The 22,381-nt window shown below is 37.2% G+C and overlaps 1 protein-coding gene and 1 long non-coding RNA gene across 8 annotated transcripts in view; both read right to left on the bottom strand.

Annotated features, from left to right (window-relative positions):
* The window catches only part of LOC127865753 (multidrug resistance-associated protein 1-like), a 198,965-nt gene that overhangs the window by 174,318 nt on the left and 2,266 nt on the right, over positions 1 to 22,381 (bottom strand). For all 7 annotated transcript variants that reach the window (XM_052405698.1, XM_052405695.1, XM_052405694.1 and 4 more), the window contains exon 2: positions 5,340 to 5,519. In XM_052405698.1, the coding sequence (XP_052261658.1) occupies positions 5,340 to 5,519 (180 nt within the window). The remainder of the gene's footprint in view (positions 1 to 5,339; positions 5,520 to 22,381) is intronic.
* On the bottom strand, positions 15,797 to 20,432 carry LOC127865758 (uncharacterized). Its single transcript, XR_008042763.1, has 3 exons — positions 20,236 to 20,432; positions 19,180 to 19,315; positions 15,797 to 16,283 (listed from the first exon to the last, which is right to left on the bottom strand). It is a non-coding gene; the product is annotated as an uncharacterized LOC127865758 (long non-coding RNA).

Here is a 22,381-nt window from a genome sequence, read left to right as displayed (position 1 = left end):
TTCCAGTAAAAACACTTGCTAACATTAAACTTTGGATTAAATTATCAAAATAAAGCAAAAGCCAAGTTGACAAATATGATTGTATTAATTCGCGTCAGTTCAAATAAGACGTTTTGCATTGTAAATCAACAAGTTTTCATGACAACAACAACTTTAACAAACATTACCGCGACGACGCGGGGATCGATCTAACTCGATTTTTTGCATGGACGATGTCATAAGTCGAATAAGAGCAAACACATACTTTGTGTATGAGTAGTTTATCTTATATGAGATTTATGCAACGGGCATCGCATTGCGTAATGGTGCGCATCGAATTACGGAAATGAAGCGCAGTTTTTCGTTTTAATGGGAGAAGAACGCATGTCATTTAATGGAGTGTTTAAAATATCCTGATGTTACAAAAGGTGCTTTTAGGTGACTCATTTCATTTGAAGATATAGATGTCTTTCATTGCATATTTTGATTTTTCGTCTCTGTGTTAAGGTTATAAAAGATATGATGTCTTTGTTCTGATGTTATTAGTATTAACTTAATTTTCCAATGATGTTTTTTTTTTTTTTTTTTTTTCGACCGCCCGATGGACCATTTTCAAAATAATTTTTGTAAACCAATAAAAAAAAAAGTCGTGGCCTAAATTTACTATACCAAATAAGGTGTGTGGTTTTAAGGCAACATAATCTGAAGTGTGAACCCACTTTACATTGAGAAAAACTGGCAACATTCACTTCAGATGACAGTGCAGGAAATTAACCATAGGATAAATTTTCAATAGGCTGCTTTATATTATAGACATCAAGATAATCCATTGTTTTTTATGGACCCTCTTGTATTTTATATTTACTAATAAACTTATACAGGGTTAAAAGTTGGCAAAACTGAAAAACCTGAAAATTTTTGCTGGGGGCCTGGGTCCAGGGCAAAGCCCTGGTAGGGGGCCTAGGGGGCCGAAGGCTCCCGGAAGCTCCTGAGACTTAGCAAAATAACAAAAAATAGCTCAGAAATTAACACAAATCTTAAAAATCATACCTGTTTTGCAAGTTCATTTTAAAAAGGAGAGTTAATATATATATTTTTTTTTAGTAAGCAACCAAAAATTTCAATCAACAATGAACATATACAGTTTGTCAACTAGTTCCGGATAATCAGCAGTTCCGATTAATTTGTTTTTAATTTTCCATAATGCCACAATAAAAACAAAATGATAAGTGTCTACGGTATACATTAGGTAAAGGAGTAAATTAACCAATTTTTAGCAAGAAAGCTTTTGTATTATGCTTACAGGGGGGATAAATGCAGCAAAAAGTTAACCGGAACTGAAATGTGCATATAAATATAGAAGGCTTTATTATTTTCAAATAAGCATTTTGCTGATTGAAAACAAATGCCATGACAATGTTTTGAAATACTAATTCATTAAGTTGAAAGATTTTTAATACTTTGCCGAAGGGTGAACTTTAATTGGCTATTTTTGACAAAATACTGCATATGCCGTCTGGCCTAACCTGTTATGCTGCGTTTACACCATGTTCCCGGCGAGCACGGCAATCATGTTTCGGGCCACCATGGAGGAAACGGGATGAACGTGAGGCAACGTAGGGGAACTGAATAGCCAAACGTGACACAACTGGGTTGCCGTGGTTGCCGTGCCCAAATTTTAAACAGTCAAAAAATTTGCCACGGCAGTCACGGCGGAAATGAGAAACGTGATAGAACTTGTTAAACACAACACTACTTGACAGTACGTAGCAGGCCGTAACAGAACCCGAAAAGTGTCCGTACTCTGACGGGAATCCTTTTCATTCCCCGACATGTTAAGTTTCTATCACGTTGTGTTACGTTTTGTTACGCTTTGTCAAGATAACCACGGCAAGCTAGGATAATTAATAGCCGTTTTGCTACGTGTTTAATCCGACCCTTACGGTGTGTTGCGTTTTGCAATCAGATGCGTTACGGCCAGTTGAGTTGTTGTACGGTCTGACACGATTCGCGCGGTATGAAGCTGAGTATTTAAAAGCCGTGCTTTTCAGGAAACTATCATTTCAGTCTGAACACTCGATGAGCAAACATGCCACCAAGAAAGCGCCGAACAAAGGCTACCCCCCGCGCTGCAAACGACGTTCAAGTGGAGGAACAACCTGAAAGTACTTGCCTTCCACCAAATGCCTCAGAGTCAGTGCCAGTTTCAATCCAGGTGTAAGGGAGGAGCGATACTTCGTATCTTGTCTTGAGATGACTTGAGATATCCGTTCAAGGATCTCGTCGAATAGTTCTGGGGGCATCCTCAGATAATTCTTAAAGGTGTTGATATCTTCGTTGCGGAGTTTTCTGGTAAGAAATGCATCAAAGTGCCCCTGCTGCTGCCTTCTAGCTTCCGATAGCCATGGACGAACCCACAGGGACCTTGGCCTCCTTTTTCGTCTTTTCCCGGACTGTTTTGCTTCTTTCAGCTCTTTACAACGCAAAGATTTTATTAATGCTGCAAATAAGCAGGCAAACACAAAATCATCCTCGTCGTTCACATCCATGTCACTGGAATTATTTTGTTATAATAAATACTGTTGCTTGAGAGTTTTCTTTTATACCGGGAGCACAATCGTGCCCAAAACCTCTCGGATGTCCACGTTTGATCCGCACGGTACCTTGACAGAACGTGACAAATGAATGACAAACGTGTACAACGTATCAGACCTGCATGACAAACGCAAACAAACTGCGGGAACTTAACAGAACGCATCGTACCTTGAAGCAACATTTATACATCCGTGGCAGACCGTGGATGAAAACTTTGCGCACCGTCGAAGGGCCGCGTTTTCGCTTCGACGGCACGTCACGGATACCTTGATAAACCGTGAGGAAACTTAGCACAACCTACCATACCTTGGATTAAAGGTCAAAAATTGCAAAAGCCACACGGCGCGATACGTTTCGGACAAACGGGACTGCCGTGGTCGCCGGGAACATGGTGTAAACGCAGCATTATCAAACAAAATGAATTTTACCCTTTATTTTTACATCTTCTCACATTGACACTAAATCCCGAAATAAATTATTGTGGTCAAAAGAATTAACGTTTTTTGCCGGGTGATTCTAAACTTGTTGACTGACTGTACCAGGCAAAACATTTTTTCAGCCTTTCGCGAAAGTTAACTCCACGTTCATCAACTTCAGCCAACCACTCTAATCGCCATTTATTCTTGACATCCGATTCTAGCACCTTTGTACTCGAATTCGGCTCAAGAAACTTCATTTTTTGTATTCGTTTTACGTCGAAAAGAAACTATTTTTTATTATGGCGCTCGTTTGACGTAAATGATTCGACAATGTCGCAAACGCTTGCCTCCCTTTATTTTTCGCGCGGTTTACAATGTAAAGCCTCTTTCTGGCACCTGCTTTTGTTAATTTACCGAAATTGCAGCTCGTTCACTGAAACAATTCCGCAATATCCATTACAAAGCGTCTGTTTTTAGTTCCGTGTTTTTGTTTGCTTGATAAACGTTCCGTATGCTTGGACAATGCGAGGGGGTCACCACCTACCCCCCCTAAATTATCTCATTGAATTTACATGAATTACGAAAACGACCTTTTGGTGCCCTGAAAAAACGGAATTCCGGCACAAACCGGAAGACTTTTAACCCTGCTTATATAATTATAGGAAATGATCTCTGCCTGTGAACATGGCAAACTTTGTGATTTAAGAACACCATATCCAACACAAAAAGTCTATTCCAGACATAAGCAAAGCCTGAAAAATTATAAACAGGTGGGATAAAATTGCTTTCTTTTTTTAAATGTCATAAAACTTCACCAATAATGTTTCATTATTTTTCTTTATCATACATGTATGTTAACCTAAATATAATGTTTCTTGAAACCTTCTAAACTGATTTGGATTTAACCTGTCCATATTTAAGCTACTAAAAACTTCAGAAAACTTTTGGAGAAGGGATGGTTGCTAGGACAATATCAAACATTTAACAGGAAACTTGTACAATTTAAAGCCACTTTGCCAAAGTACAGATAAACAGTTTGTTTGCAAAGGATGTAACACCTTATCTCAAAACTTCCAACTCGGGCCTGAGTGTTTATGAGTAGCAAACATTCTTGACTAATAATATTGAAAAATTTACGAGTTAAGATCACCGATTCGGACAAGACATTACGTGTTATTTTTTACCTCACTTGCTTTTTAAAAAATTGTTCATAGTTCTCAGCCACCTAAGAATACCACTTAACTCTTTCAGTGGTGGAACCGAATTTTGAAGGCCTTTGCAAACAGTTTGGATCCAGATGAGATGCCACAGAACGTGGCATCTCATCAGGTTCCAAAATGTTTGCTATTCTGATAGTATTCTTTGGAAAAAAAATGAAGAAAATGCTAATTTTAGAAATTTAGCAGACGACATCTAAGCAGACTACAAATTTCCCAGCATGCAAAGGGTTAAGGTCTGCAAATCTGCTTTATTCACCAAGAGCACTGAAATATTTTTCCTTTTAAGCCTTGCTATTGAAAGACTCTAATTATAGCCATCTAAATTTAGAAAATGTTTAACAGCATTCAGGTACCAAGACAATGGTTCAATGCAGAAGTATGTTTTATTGGGAAATGGACTGTTTTAAGTTATCAAGTAAGTATGTTTATAGGTGTAAATATTTTCCCCCAAATGATGAAACTGACACACTAACTTATTTTCCGAAATCCTGCATTTTGCGTTATTTTTGGCAATTTCTTAGATCAACTATGCATTATGCCCTTTTAAATTTACTTTGCCATGACTCTATACCCATATGGGTTAAACACTTACAATTAACGCTGGTGATATTTACAACTAGCCTGTAAACAATTTTCTCATCAAAGGACAGTCTGGCCTATTAAATGTGACTGTTGTTGGCAATGTCTGTCACATGAATTGAATAAATCTGATATTAATTAATACAGAAATTAATTACCTTGTTCAGGCAAAAGATGCCTTAATATGCAAAATAGAAGCCTATGCAATTTAAACTGGCCAGCAAATTCTCCATCTTTGTTGGGCAGTATGACGGGTAAATTGAAACAGTCTTTCGCCATGTCTGTAACCTTATAACCAAATGTATTTATAAATTCAACCATGAAATGAGCTTCATTTGGAAATTCTGGGCTAGATGCATGTGCAGAAAATGTTGTTCCAGATGAGCGACTGCAGTCCTCACATGCTAATCTGGCACAACACTTTCTTAAGAAGAGATATCCTTTGAACAAAATTCAAAAAAAAAGCACAGGCTAATTTGAGACAACACTTTGGGCACATGCATTCAGCAGTTTCCCAGAACATTATTCAAATGTTTAAACAACTCACCAGTTTAGTCCTACTCCTCCATGACCAGGGTATGATATGCTGGTTTTGACCATGCTGCAGCAGGAGGATGCGGATGGGCGCAAGCAGCAGCAGGTAGGCACAGGGCGTCCATAGCAGCACCGTCTTCTGGAAGCATTCTGAGAAGTCGGGGTCAGTCGTGTTCCAGTACTGCTGCACACTCTGACAAACAGAACAACGACACAAGTGTAATAAGTCATGCAGCAAAGATATCATAAGCCTTGCTAGTATGATCACAGATAAGCCTGTGTACCGGTAGTCCGCACAGGCTAATCGAGGACAACACTTTGCATTGTTATGGATTCTCCTTTAAAATGAAGTCTCTTTATTCTTTGTAAAAATCTGGTTTAGGGGGGAAGTGTTGTTACTGATTAGCTTGTGCTCACTGCACAGGCTAATCTGGAACTACTTTTTACGCACTTGCATTTAGCCCCCCTTTTTACAGAGCAATATTAATATACCTTTTTAAAGATGTTTACCTTATAAATACCATAGAGGCCTTATATTAACCATAGTGGATGGACTTTGAACAAAGTGTGGATGCATAAACAGGGGTGTAATATAACGGTCGCCCGCTCGCTTTAGCGACTGTATTTTAACTAGGGCGAATGGAATCTCCAAAATACTCGCCTGACTGGGCGACGGCATAACTAGTTCAGCCAGTGCTTTGATTAGGCAACAGGTGCTAGTCTGGTTGTCATGTTAATCGACTGTGTGGTCGTTTAATAATGATAGAAATGCTGCGCTTTATGCTGGAACTGTAACCAGTCTGCAGTGGGGTAATGTTTATCTAGACACCCAGGTTTTTTTTACCTTATATAAAAGACGCCGAATATCGGCGTCTTCCCCCATGAAACTAGGCTGGTTTTTTCCCCTTTCTGGACCAAAAAATTCCCCCCCCCCCCAATTTTTTTTTTTTTTATAGAAAGATGTGTCTCATGATTTTCATATCTCAATTCTATTTCAATTTAATCTTGTCATAAATTATGAAAAAAGCAATGAATAAAGAGCAAACATGTACAAATGTAATAATGAGAGAGTAAGTAACCAAATCCCCCAAAAAGGAAAACGCCGCGAAAATAGTCAGTCCCTGTCAAGAAGATCTCAGTCTGCCACAGTCAGCCATAGTCAATCCCAGTTAAGATGGTCTATGAAGAAAATAACCCTCTTTTTTTTCAACCAATTTAGCAGTAAAAGTAAGACTCTTAACATTTTCCCCAATTAAGGAAAAAAGCGCACAATTTTTCCCCAAAGTGGAAAATCGCGCATAAAATTTCCTCCACAAACGGGCTAAATGCCCCATCCCCCACAACCCAAAAAAAACCTGACACCGTTTATATTCCCGCATTATGTCGTCATCGAAACAAATGGATATTCGTTACTTTCAAGGAGCGAATAATTGTACTGATGATAAAGATAGTGATACACCAAAATCTGACCAAATAAACAAACGAAACGAAAGCTAGAACAAAGGAATTACGAGCAGTCAAAAAGAAAACGTCAGGTATACGTTTCAAACTGGATAGTTTTATTGACAATTTTGACTAACCAAATTTAGTTGTTGGTCAATGTGTTTGATAATATGTAAGACTGGTATATTTATTAGGCACATTACTGAAAGACTGACACCATGCATGAATTATTACAGGACAATGGGTGAATATAAGGTGAAAAACTTGGTTATTTTGGTCAAATTGTTTATTTACACAAGTAACACATGGTTAATGTTTACAGACATAATTAGAATATAGCTGGTAAAGTAAACAGTTGTATTGTTTTTAACACAAATATTAATTATACATGTATATTTGCTGTGAAAAATGCAGGGCGAGTTGCTTTTAGCAAACTTTTACACCCCTGATAAAGTCATACTGCGACCATTAACCTAATTCATTTACATTTTAAAACAATGTGTTACAACTATTTGAATTAAAAGTTTAAGCATAATTAAGGAATAAGTAAGCTATCATTATAGGCTTGTAGTTTGGGTTAATTAAGGCATAAGTAGGCTATCATTATAGGCTTGTAGTTTGGGTTAATAAAGGCATAAGTAGGCTATCATTATAGGCTTGTAGTTTGGGTTAATTAAGGCATAAGTAGGCTATCATTATAGGCTTGTAGTTTTGGTTAATTAAGGCATAAGTAGGCTATCATTATAGGCTTGTAAGTTTGGGTATTATGGAGAATCATTAATTGGATGTGTTGATTGTGACGTTTATTGTGTGTGTATAATTACAGAATAAATAGAAAGACAATTTAATATGCTTGTTTTGCACAAAATTCAACTAACATCAACAGATCATAAAAATAGTTACAAACTTAAAGTGATTTTTTTTCGTTTTATATTTTACAGCCTGTGTCTTTTTGATTGGGAAAAAAAGTGACAGACCATGAAATTGGGAAAAAATAAACATTATTCAAATAATTATAAATAACAGTATACCAATTATTTTTAAGTGGATCTTAAACTGCTTTCTAAAAGTTATATTATTAAGTGTTAGGGAATTAAATTGCTGTATAATAAACTCAATAAACTAATTATTGAGTTTATTGGAAAAGTTTGGCATATTTTAGGTGAAATTTTGGTCAGATTTTTGGGGAAAAATGTTACTTCTAATTGAAATTGGGAAACAGCCTTTTTTCACTTTTTGTCATTTGAAAACAGCCTGTAAGAGGCTGTAATTTGGGGCAAAAAAATCATGAAGTTTTTGGTAAATTGAAAAAAATAACCTCAACTGGTCACAGGGCCCTCAATCTATCAAATCTGCCTCCGAATTTTGGCGGCAGTCCCCCACCTGAAAAGTATACTTTTTTCCCCTTTTGGGGGGAAAAATTCCCCTTAAAAAAAAAAATAATAATAATTTTTTTTTAATAGAAAGATGTGTCTCATGATTATTATATCTCAATTCTATTTCAATTTAATCTTTTCATACAGACTAAGTTATGAAAAATGCAATGAATATAGTGCAAACATGTACACATGTAATAATGAGAGAGTAAGTAAAGTAATCCCCCAAAAAGGGAAACGCTGCAAAAATTCCCCCTACTAAGGGCTGCGGACCCCTTCCCCCAAAGTAGTGTGAGGGCGCTGGGTCAACACACGAAACAACATTGCAAACAAAGCAAATCGCATGTCTGCAAACTGTTACCATAAGCTGTATACAATACATGATTAAGTCACCAGGTGAATACTGCTAAACTACATGTATATTAACAGATGGGAAAAAAGCCATCCCTCCCCTTTCATTACAATAGACAATAGAACAAATTTCATAATCAAGGTGTGTTGAAAATAACTCACTTAAAAACCTTCAGTTGGGAATGACATTTTGAAAAAATATATACTTTTTGAGATTATGAAATGGGCAAAATTTCTGCAGTAAAGACAATGTTTACAGCGCTTGCATTAGTGGACGTTGATTTTTGTTAAAATGAACTACGAAACTTTTAATTGAAAGTATATGAAACTTTTTATGGAAAGCGAAAAATGTTTTATGCCCTACATTTTTTTTTCTACAAAAATCAAAACACCCCTTGCTTTCCATGCTGATGACTGAACATACATGTGTGGCATAATTTGCCTGCACTTTTATTGGGACCATGGATAAACATATGATCACCATTTAAATGTAACTAGAATTTGTTAGCGTCGCGTTAACATTTAAATTTGGAAGTGTGTTTCGGATAATAAATTTAAATATGCTCATTAAAGAATGCAACGTAGGACAGAATACGGTCCAACACCACTAGATTGTGTATGCATCATCTCGGATGCTCATACTTCCGTATGATGCCTTTCCAATTTTAATGAGACACAGGACGTGGACCTAGATAAAACACTGGGAACAGATGCTTTTGTATTCTCAGAAATTCACTTTCACTCTGCACAATTTTCTGGAAGGAGGTTCATGTAACAAACACTAAGTCACCTCGTCACCTGGTTTTTGACCCGGCATGGCCCATGTTAAAACTTGGTATGGAGATCATCTAGATAAAACTTCTGGCCAAGTTTGGTGAAGATATTGGATGAAAACAACGTGAATTAGAGAGCGGACAACGTGCTGAATGTTTAAAACGCACTAAGTGACCCCCTGACCTAGTTTTTGACCCGGCATGACCCATATTCAATCTTGACCTAGACATCATCTACATACAACTTCTGACCAAGTCTGGTGAAGATCGGATGAAAACTACTTGAATAAGAGAACGGACACCATGCTCAATGTTTAAAACGCACTAAGTGACCCCGTGACCTAGTTTTTGACCTGCCATGACCCATGTTCTTACTTGGCCTAGACATCATCTAGATACAACTTCTGACCAAATTTGGTGAAGCTCGGATGAAAACCACTTGAACAAGAGCACTGCCTTGCGAGTGCAGACCGCTCATCAATTTTTCTTTTTAAAGGTGTAGGGACCTATCTCAATTTCAATCACAAAGGATGGAGGGGTGGAGTGGAGAGAGGTGTATAGTGTGGGGGTGTGGTCATTTATTACATTATCTTCCAAAATTGCAAAAAAATGAAGAAAAAAAATTTGGGGGGGGGGGGGGATTCTTGGGTGGGATGGTTGGACGGTATTTCAAAAATAAAATAATAAACATAAATATTTGTTTTTTTAAGCATGTTTGAAAAAAACAAGAAATGTGTTTGTCAGAAACACATTGCCCCCTATTGCGCCGCTTTGAAATTATTATTTTATTATTTTTTTTACCTTTGACCTTGAAGGATGACCTTAACCTTGAACTTCCACCACTCAAAATGTGCAGCTTTATGAAAAGGCCCATTGAAATAAAATAAAAAATACCTTTGACCTTGAAGGATGACCTTGACCTTGAAGGATGACCTTGAACTTCCACCACCATGGTTCAAACAGAAATCTCAAACCTAAATTCAAGCACTTTTCAAGGACTTTTCAAGGCCAAATTTTCATTTTCAAGGCCGAGAACCGTACGTTAGTTTCCTTTAAAAACTGCATTTTCAAACCAGATTAACATAGTAAATATCTTTTTTTTTATTTGCTCAAACACATAACACTTATTCCACAATAACTCATACATGTTATTTCTAGTTATTACATAGAAATACAGGTTATCCATCCTTAACTCAATGAGTCTCACATATGTACAGTACAGCCAACGCGGCACAAACATAATCCGCGGCTACGCCACGGCCAGATTATTAGTACGCGGCAGCCGAATCGTGTGTTCACGCGGCGTATCGCCGTGGCAATCGGCATCGATCCGCGCAACGACGCAGAGTCTGTATTAACCTCACGTACTTTCGTGGAGTAAATCCGCCGCATACGTACGCGGCGGATCGAGTGAAAAGATATCCACCTACATGTACATACATGTATGTGAAGCGTAGAATTAATTACGCGCAACTGTTAATGTTTCGTTCGATTATAATTCTTAAATTTGTAATCCAAAACACACATCCGAATTTTAATGCTAACGCGACCTTTGGCAAATTCTAGCGTCAAATAAACAGTGCTAAAATATCCTTTGTTTCATAAAAAGCGCGCGAAAATTATGCAGACATGTAGAACGTCGTTTGGAAAGTTTGGGTGTATTTTGTGTTGTATAAATACATGAACATCACGTCAAGCGTAAATCGCGTGTTCAGTTGAAAAAAAAAAGCCCCGATTAGACGTTATTTCATCATCTCTATAAATAGTAACACATGCCAAAATGTATTTGATACTTAAGAAAATATGGAGAATGTTTGTGTATCGTAAATATTTACCAGCATTTGCTTTAAAACTGGAATATACAGAATTATCGGGTAATTAGTAGTGATATTAACTGTATAATATGAACAAAATAAAACGTGTTTACATATACACATATTCAAACAAAAGTTATAATAAGCTGATAATTAACAAAACAACAAATACGTCGTCACTGTCTTGATTATTGATGTGGCTTCAAACTGCTAATTTTCTCAGCTTAAATATAATAGCAAAATCAACATGCAATTAATTTATAAATTCACCATATGCTGGAGCCTTGACCACTTGTATGTGCGAAAACATAGTTACGTGACATTGTTTATGTGTGAAATACATACACTACGGGCGGGAAACAAACTTAATTGGCCAGACACATTAACTATGCTTACATGTATATGCTAATACAATCCGCGCACAATAAATTTATTATGATTTTAATTATTATTTTAAGTGTTCCATACATGCCATAATTTTTCAGACCAATTCCGGGACATTGAGTTAAATTGTCCGGGACTTTTGCCGATTTTCCGGGACATGTATAAAATGTAGCGATATTTATAGAAACATGCATTTTTGGTACGTTTTTTTGTTTCGCATCGTTAATTGCATAAGTTCGAAAGCCTATCCGAAGTACACTTAATCTATTAACGTCAAATTAAACATTACTACTTCCGTTACTAGATACAAGCCACGTGTTTTCAGTGTAAGCGTTCTAAACATAGATGGTGACGTCACTGCGTTATTGTTATTAAGACCGGTGTGTAACGCGTAGTTGTTCATACGCCATTATTCATTAATAACATTTATAAATACAAAGTTTTGACATGGCGAACGCAATTCAAATTCACTTATTAATTTTAACGTTATGTTTACTAGGGGTTTAGAACAAGACAATAATAAACCTAGTGAGGATGACGTTTTTATATGCTTACTTTTTTACTCAACTTCTTTGTCGGTTAAACGTGCAAACATAAACTGCTTTTAATTTTTTACTCAGCGATGTTGGACTTCAGATGTGTGAACAACTATCCTTTGCCCTTACGCAGCGGGAAATAATGACGTAGTAGATTAAAGTCAATTAACAACCACATTAAACAATGCCGCCTTTTCGGTGTGACCGCGAACGTGAGACAATCGATATGATAACAGGACCCCTGTTAATTGATCGATTTTGACACGTAGCGTAGTCTGCCTATTCGGGTAGGCATTGTCATGGAGACGCTGCAGATATACACAGATTCGAGGTGCAGTTAAGCCCTAGATAAGGTACATGTATATATGGATTTTGTAAATTCCGGGACATTTGACAGATTTCCGGGACAGCGGGACAAGTTCTTCATTTCCGGGACTGTCCCGGACAATCCGGGACGTATGGCATGTATGAGTGTTCTTTCAAAATTTGTTCACTACATGTAACTAAAAATTTTAAAAAGATTTTTTATTTCATGATGCGCATCGACTCGGCATCATGTCGCGGATCGCGGCATGCCTCGGCGGACAGATGCGAAGTTTCGCGGCGAAATGCGACTTGCCGCCGCATTCTGACGCAGCTTCAACGACTGACGCGGCATCGACTCGTTTCGCCTTGCCGCCGTGGATCGCGAAATACGTTTGTTCCGCATTGGCTGTACTGTATTTACTTTTATAAGTTATTACAAACAAACACATTGTCTCTTTCTATGCTCACATCAAACAGACAAGTTCATTACATTTGAACAGCAGTCAGTTACTATAACATTTTGTCTTTAACAGAATTGATTTCCTTTTCCAGTTCTTCCAGCTCTCTCCTCTTATTCAGTTAACCACCCTGGTTTGAAACGACACTTCCCCATCCCTGCGTTTTCACTCGCAAAAATTGATCACAATGGAGAACCTCTGACGTGGTACACATAATCTGTGACGTGTACACAACGTTTCGTACTAAATAGTGTACGAAACTTATATTTCGTATTCAATTTTTTTACGCGAAGGAATTTATGATAAATTTTCATAATATTTCCCTTAAGAACGATTTAAGTAAAATAATTAAAGCGATGATAAAAGTAATTTTGAGCATAAATAAACATTTTCAAGGCTTTTTTACATGAAATAAGCACTTTTTCAAGACCAACCTTTGTTCAAGGGCTTTTCAAGCCTTGGACTTGTTTTCAAGCACTTTTCAAGCCCTGTGCGAACCCTGACCACTCAATATGTGCAGCTTCATGATAATGCCCCTTTGAATTTTTTTTTTTTTTGACCTTTGACCTTGAAGGATGACCTTTACCTTGAAGAATGACCTTGACCTTGAACTTCCACCACTCAAAATGTGCAGCTTCATGAGAACGCCACTTTGAATTTTTTATTTATTTTTTACCTTTGACCTTGAAGGATGACCTTGACCTTGAACTTCCACTACTCAAAATGTGCAGCTTCATGAGAACGCCGCTTTGAAATTAAAAAAAAAAATTAAATTTACCTTGAAGGATGACCTTGACCTTGAACTTCCACCACTCAAAATGTGCAGCTTCATGATAAAGCCGCTTTGATTTTTTTTAAATTATGTTTGACCTTTGACCTTGAAGGATGACCTTGACCTTGAAGGATGACCTTGACCTTGAACCTACACCACTCAAAATGTGCAGCTTCATGATAACGCCGCTTTGAATAAAAAAAATACCTTTGACATTGAAGGATGACCTTGACCTTGAAGAATGACCTTGACCTTGAACTTCCACCACTCAAAATGTGCAGCATCATGATAATGTTGCTTTGAAATTTTTTATTTGTTTTTTTACCTTTGACCTAGAAGGTTGACCTTGACCTTGAAGGATGACCTTGAACTTCCACCACTCAAAATGTGCAGCTTCATGAGAACACCGCTTTGAATTATTTTTTTTTACCTTGAACGATGACCTTGAAGGATGACCTTGACCTTGAACTTCCACCACTCAAAATGTGCAGCTTCATGAGATACACATGCATGCCAAATATCAAGTTGCTATCTTTAATATTAAAAAAGTTATGGCCAATGTAAAAGTTTTCGGACGGACAGACGCCACATATTTGACATTTGACCTTGAAGGATGACCTTCACCTTCACCTTTCACCACTCAAAATGTTTAGCTCCAAGAGATACACATGCATGCCAAATATCAAGTTGCTATCTTCAATATTGAAAAAGTTATGGCCAATGTTAAAGTTTTCAGACGGACAGACACCATAAATTTGACATTTGACCTTGAAGGATGACCTTGACCTTGACCTTTCACCACTCAAAATGTGCAGCTCTATAAGATACACATGTACACATGCATGCCAAACATCAAGTTGCTATCTTAAAAAGTAAAAAAGTTATGGCCAATGTTAAAGTTTTTTTCGGACTGACAGACAGACTGACTGACATACTGACGGACAGTTCAACTGCTATATGCCACCCTACCAGGGGCATAACAATTATTTTTTGGGGGTGGGGGTGTGGGAGGTATAGTAAGAGGGTGTGGTGGTCATTTATTAGATGATCTTTAATAAAAAAATAATAATGGGGGGATTGAGGGGGGATTTGGGGGGGGGGCGTGGGGGATGGTTTGGACAGAGTCAATTGTGGTATGTCAGGTAAGAGTTATTTTTTAAAGTATCAATCGAATCTAATCATTGTAGTAAGGTCAATTTCTTATCTCCCTTTTTACATAACATACATTTACTTCTTTGTGGGAATTTCGTCCTCTCGCCAGTGTTCGTTCACGCATGAAAGCTCGTGCAATTGTGGTCATGTCCAATCGTTATTTAGAATTGATCCGATGCAAGATTTTCATTGGTCATTCAAACGTACCTGTTGATTTCGTTATGAAATTACTGACCACACTTGCATTTGCCAAGACCCTCTAGTGGACGAAAGTCCATAGTCGTTGTTTTATTCCAACCTGGTGAGTTAAACAGTTTCATTTATTGAACATTGTGTATTATTGCATTATGAAATGTGTGTGAATTAGTTTAATTAATGTGAAGTTCATTTAATTCATATTTCATAGTATCGTTTGTTTTGTTCTGTTTGTAAAATATTGTCATTGTTTTGTGTAGGTCTTTTCCGTCATGGCTATATTGGTCAGTGTCAATGAATACAATTAAACCTCCACGGCTTTGATTGAATGATGTGCCCGCACTCCCACACCCACTACATCATGAATAAAGAAATTATGGCAATTTTAGCAAAATTTAATAATTTGACCTTGAGAGTCAAGGTCATTCAAAGGTCAAGGTAAAATTCAACTTGCCAGGTACAGTACCCTCATGATAGCATGAAAGTGTTTAAAGTTTAAAAGCAATAGCCTTGATACTTTAGAAGTAAAGTGAATCTTAACACAAAATGTAACCATATATTCGAAGTTACTAAGTCAAAAAAGAGCCATAATTCTGTAAAAATGACATCCAGAGTTATGCAACTTGTCCTTAACTGTCCCCTTATGATAGATTGCGAGTGTTCCAAGTATGAAAGCAATATCTATGATACTTTAGGGGTAAAGTGGACCAAAACACAAAACTTTACCAAATTTTTAAGTATAAAGGGCCCATAATTCCGTCAAAATACCAGTCAGAGTTACATAACTTTGCCTGCACAGTCCCCTTACGATAGTTAGTAAGTGTTGCAAGTATGAAAGCAATGGCTTAAATACTTCAGGAAAAAGTGGACCTAAACACAAAACTTAACCAAATTTTCAATTTTCTAAGTATAACAAGGGACAAAATTGTCACAAAACCAGGTTTTCATTGTGAAAAAAAAATCTGATAAAGGGAGAAAACTCAAACTGAACTTTTGAAATGACCAAAAAAAATTAACCCCCTTTGTAATTATTTTTTTTTTTTAAATCTATTTTTAGTCGTGGCGACCTTGACATTGGAGATATTGACGTGATTCTTTTGTGGGACACACCGTCCCATGATGGTGAATAAATGTGCGAAATGATTTTAAAATCTCACAATGAATGACATAGTTATGGCCAGGACAAGCTCATTTATGGCCATTTTTGACCTTTGAACTCAAAGTGTGACCTTGACCTTGGAGATATCGACGTAATTATTTCGCGCGACACACCGTCCAATGATGGTGAACAAATGTGCCAAATGATTTTAAAATCTGACGATGAACGACATAGTTATGGCTCGGACAAGCTCATTTATGGCCATTTTTGACCTTTGAACTCAAAGTGTGACCTTGACCTTGGAGATATCGACGTAATTATTTCGCTCGACACACCGTCCAATGATGGTGAACAAATGTGCCAAATGATTTTAAAATCTGACAATGAACGACATAGTTATGGCCCGGACAAGCTTATTCCGCCAGCCCGCCAGCCCGCCAGCCAGCCAGCCAGCCCGCCAGCCAGCCAGCCCGCCAGCCAGCCAGCCCGCCCGCATTCGCCAATCTAATAACCAGTTTTTTCCTTCGGAAAACCTGGTTAAAAAGGGCACATAATTCTGTCAAAATGCCAGTCAGAGTTACATAACTTTGCCTGCACAGTCCCCTTACGATAGTTAGTAAGTGTTGCAAGTATGAAAGCAATGGCTTGGATACTTTAGGAAAAAAGTGGACCTAAACACAAAACTTAACCAAATTTTCAATTTTCTAAGAATAAAAAGGGCACATAATTCCAACAAAATGCCAGTCAGAGTTACATGCCTTTGCATGTACAGTCCCCTTCCGATAGTTAGTAAGTGTTTCAAGTATGAAAGCAATGGCTTTTATAATATAGGAAAAAAGTGGACCTAAACACAAAACTTAACACAATTTTCAATTTTCTTAGTATAAAAAGGGCACATAATTCTGTCAAAATGCCAGTCAGAGTTACATAACTTTGCCTGCACAGTCCCCTTATGATAGTTAGTAAGTGTTGCAAGTATGAAAGCAATAGCTAAGGTGATGACAATAGCTCATAATTTTTTTTCAAAAAATAGATGAGCTAATAAGAGAGGGGACACCATGCTCAATGTTTAAAATGCAGTAAGTGACCCTGTGACCTAGTTTTTGACCCGGCATGACCCATATTCAAACTTGACCTAGCCATCATCAAGATGATACATCTGACCAAGTTTGGTGAAGATCGGATGAAAACAACTTCAATTAGAGAGCGGACACTTAATACGGACCGACAGACAGACCGACAGACAGACCGACAAGTTCACTCCTATATAAATTGTGTTTGTGGGGGTATAAAAACGATTTCTACAGCGTTTTAACAATGCACTACTAAAACGGACATGGATTAAATTATAAGGAAAGTCATTTGTAATTTTGCTGAAAGCACATGATTCATGTATTGATATAAACCGAGAGCAAGACTTGTTATTCTATATCTTATCCGTTTACAATTGTAAATGTTGGTTAAACTAAGGTATAACTGTGATCCATTAATATGAACATTAATTTTAATGCATTTTCATACTGTGCGGTAATGTTCAAACAGTGTATGTATTTATGCTTTGTAAAATCTGAAAAATAAAATAACTGGTTTTAATTTCTTACATAAGTTTATTAAGCGAGACAAAATATTGACAGGGGTTAGGCTTTTCTATGGTTTAAGATAGAGTTAACCAGTCAAAATAGTGTTGATCTAACTGTAAGTGGTTATTTTTTTAAAGTGTCAAGACAATGAAAATATTATTTTAATGCATTATTTACAGACATTTCAATATGATGCAAGTATTAAACATGCTTTAACTATACTCATTTTTAAAAACTCAATTTCACAATTTGTACAAGTTCGCGACTCGTTTTTCACAATTTTCAGAAGTTCGCAACAACTTTTTTTCACAATTTTGACAAGTTTGGGACTCATTTTTCACAAAGTTAGGGGGCCAGGGCTGCTTCAAAAAAGCAGGAAAAAAGCCCTGTAAATATATATAATAAAGTGGATCATCATTCACTGTCAGTAATAGGCAATCAATTGTTCTTTTAGTTATCAAGCAAAGTACATTTTCCTTATACCTTATCAGTGTTTTTTTTTCAGTTTTGGGGGAAGGGGTCGGGTCCCCTGAGAGGGGGAAAATTCGCGCGTAAATGGGGAAAAGGGGGAAATTTCTATGCTTAGCTAGTAACAGTACAAAATAAAGTTTTAACACTATAATTCACCATACAGAGGGAGAAAAACATAATTCAAACTCTTTTATTCATTAACATGTTATGTTCATGTTCAAAGTTCAACATTTCTGGGCTTTTCAGCGAATTTATCAATAATTCTGGTGACCTCCTCTTCACCAAGTCTCTCTGTGTGCAGACAAAGTCTGATCAGGGACTTCAGCGTAGCTTCCCCAAGCCTGTTTCTCTGTGGCGTGCAAAGCAGGTTGAGCAAACTAAACAGTCTTTCAACACTCTCTTGACCGGACGTTTCTGGGGTTTCACTGCCGGCATTTGAAGAAGACTGACTTTTAAGTTGTACTTGTTTGAAAAGAATATCAATTTATTTTTAAGTTAAAACAGATTTGTCAATTTTTTTACGATAGCTTTTGTTGTTGTGCGACATGTTGGAATACGTATGGTTTGCGGCAGATGTCGTAAAGTGAAAGTCGTGATAGTGAACTACGTACAGTTTGCGGTAAAGGCTAAAATAAAGTCAACACGCGGATGCAGTTTAGGAAAATTGTAGTAAATTCATAACGAAAGACGTATTTAAATGAGGTATTGATTAAACTTGAATAACACTTCCGAGAGGGGAATTTTAAAAATATTTGGGGGAAAAATATATACTCTAAAAATGGGGGAATGGGGCCGAATAATGCCAAATATTTCATCCAAAAACAAGGGACAAAATTGTCACAAAACCAGGTTTTCATTGTGAAAAAAAAATCTGATAAGGGAGAAAACTCAAACTGAACTTTTGAAATGAACAAACAAAATTAACCCCCTTTGTAAGTTTGTTTTTAAAAAAAATCTAATTTTAGTCGTGGCGACCTTGACATTGGAGATATTGACGTGATTCTTTCGTGCGACACACCGTCCCATGATGGTGAACAAATGTGCCAAATGATTTTAAAATCTCACAATGAATGACATAGTTATGGCCAGGACAAGCTCATTTATGGCCATTTTTGACCTTTGAACTCAAAGTGTGACCTTGACCTTGGAGATATCGACGTAATTATTTCGCGCGACACACCGTCTAATGATGGTGAACAAATGTGCCAAATGATTTTAAAATCTGACAATGAACGACATAGTTATGGCTCGGACAAGCTCATTTATGGCCATTTTTGACCTTTGAACTCAAAGCTTGTTCCGCCAGCCCGGCAGCCAGCCAGCCAGCCAGCCAGCCCGCCCGCATTCGCCAATCTAATAACCAGTTTTTTCCTTCGGAAAACCTGGTTAAAAACACTGCTTATACAACATATATAAAACACATTGGATGACCATCCACTATTCTTATGACTCAATAGGCTATAGGAGGTTTTGGCGTGACGTCACAAGAGGGGTTTTCCGTTACTAAAAATAGATTGGCAGTCACACCTCTCGATTGCGGCTATTTACATTGTATTTGAGTTAGTAAAGGTCGTCGGAAGACTAAATACTGACAATTTCACAAAACAAAACTATAAATACCCGTATTCTTTCTTAAAGTTAGACTTATAATTCAAAAATAATAAAACATATAACAATTCCATTATAATTATAAGTGGTGTGGATGTGATAGTGTTAATTTTTATCAGCGATCGAAATTTATTGTAAGAGTTACATTCAATCAGTTATAAAAACAAAGCCCTAAAAAAGCGCAATACATTACAATCTTTAATATGTTGTATTAATTTTCTTTAACATTGATTGAATTTTCTTTTCGTTTACATTGAATGAAAATATTAATAAATTTTTGCATTCAAATGGAAAACAAGGGACAAAATTGTCACAAAACCAGGTTTTCATTGTGAAAAAAAAATCTGATAACGGGAGAAAACTCAAACTGAACTTTTGAAATGAACAAACAAAATTAACCCCCTTTGTAAGTTTGTTTTTAAAAAAAATCTATTTTTAGTCGTGGCGACCTTGACATTGGAGATATTGACGTGATTCTTTCGTGCTACACACTGTCCCATGATGGTGAACAAATGTGCCAAATGATTTTAAAATCTCACAATGAATGACATAGTTATGGCCAGGACAAGGTCATTTATGGCCATTTTTGACCTTTGAACTCAAAGTGTGACCTTGACCTTGGAGATATCGACATAATTATTTCGCGCGACACACCGTCCAATGATGGTGAACAAATGTGCCAAATGATTTTAAAATCTGACAATGAACGACATAGTTATGGCCCGGACAAGCTTGTTCCGCCCGCCCGCCAGCCTGCCCGCCCGCATTCGCCAATCTAATAACCAGTTTTTTCCTTCAGAAAACCTGGTTAAAAAACACCTGCATATTTTGAAAATTGAACGGTCTTTGCATGTATATGTATATTGAAAACTCTTTACTAGTGATAATGAGCGATACAAATCTAGCATTTTATGATACCATAAATCTATACATTTAATTTATTGTACGCAAGTATTTTATATCCCTACTATGATCAAACGTGATTGCTCGTTTTCATGATGATGTTTGGAAAACTTCAGTAACGCACGATCTTTACACGTTATAGCAGAGTTTACATTTGCAGGTACCCGTTAAATACGTTAATTGTGTAGCAGTAAATTTGTACAATAATTATCCCCACGCTTTTTGAAAAAAAGGTGGGGATATTGTGGTGATCTCCGCCGTCCGTCCGTCCGTCTGTCCGTCTGTCCGTCCGTCTGTCCGTCCGTCTGTCCGTCCGTCCTGGCCACTATCTCCTCCTACACTAAAAGCACTAGAACCTTGAAATTTACACACATGGTAGCTATGAGCATATGTGCGACCCTGCACTATTCGGAATTTTGATCTGACCCCTGGGTCAAAAGTTATAGGGGTTGGGGTGGGGCCGCGTCAGAAATTATCACTCATTTTTTTAGGTTATTTTACATTTACTTCTTTATTTCTACACCGATTCACTTCAAATTGATACTGGACCTCACCTATGACAATACGGTCAATCTCAACCATGCATGGCCCCATTCCCAACCCTGGGGCGCACCGCCCACATAGGCCACACCCACCAAAAATTTCCATTTACTATAATTTTTTCATTTCTACACGGATTCACTTCAAATTGATACTGAACTTTTGTTATGACATTAGGGTCAATCTCAACTATGCATGGCCCCAATCCCAACCCTGGGGCGCCCGCCCACATAGGCCACACCCACCAAAAAATTCCATTTACTATAATTTTTTCATTTCTACACGGATTCACTTCAAATTGATACTGAACTACTCTTATGACATTAGGGTCAATCTCAACTATGCATGGCCCCATAACCAACCCTGGGGCCCCGCCCACATAGACCACACCCACCCAAAATTGCCTTTACTATAATTTCTTCATTTCTACACCGATTCACTTCAAATTGATATTGAACTTCTCTTATGACAATACAGTCAATCTCAACTATGCATGGCCCCATTACCAACCCTGGGGCGCCCCGCCCACATAGACCACACCCACCCAAAATTGCCTTTTACTATAATTTCTTCATTTCTACACCGATTCACTTCAAATTGATACTGAACCTCTCTTATGACAATACGGTCAATCTCAACTATGCATGGCACAATTACCAACCCTGGGGCGCCCTGCCCACATATGTCACACCCACCCAAAATTGCCTTTTACTATAACTTCTTCATTTCTACACCAATTCACTTCTAATTGATGATGAACTTCTCTTATGACAATACGGTCAATCTCAGCTATGCATGGCCCCATTACCAACCCTGGGGCACACCTAGGTCAAACATTCGGCGTGGGGATACGCGTCGGCCTCTGCCGCGCCATTTCTAGTTTAATTTTATAGTTATAAAACACTTTATTGTTATTCTTAACTGGCTAATATATATACACTTTATAGTTCCTATTAATCCATTTATGACAAATGTATATATTTTTGAATATGTTTAAAAAAAAACTAAAGCAACTGTTAAGTATTTGGCTTAATCGACTACTATATATGCCAAGAGATGACAGAAAGGTATCATAAATTGTGTTTAATGACCAGACACAAGTGGTTTATTCAGGGTATAGGTCCCCGGGTTTATGACACCCTGTTTTCTTAGTAATTGTCTGGACAGTATCAGATCATAACAAGATAATCGGTTTGTGATGAACAAAGAGGCAATTAATCACCTTGTTAAAAATGCTAAAACGGAGAGTGTCAAAATTGATGTGAACAATTAAATAAAAACAATTACATTTATC

This window comes from Dreissena polymorpha, chromosome 2 (assembly GCF_020536995.1).
Source record: "Dreissena polymorpha isolate Duluth1 chromosome 2, UMN_Dpol_1.0, whole genome shotgun sequence".
NCBI classification, from domain to species: domain Eukaryota; kingdom Metazoa; phylum Mollusca; class Bivalvia; order Myida; family Dreissenidae; genus Dreissena; species Dreissena polymorpha.
Note: the sequence above shows the minus strand (reverse complement) of the source record. Positions and strands in the feature narration are given on the sequence as shown.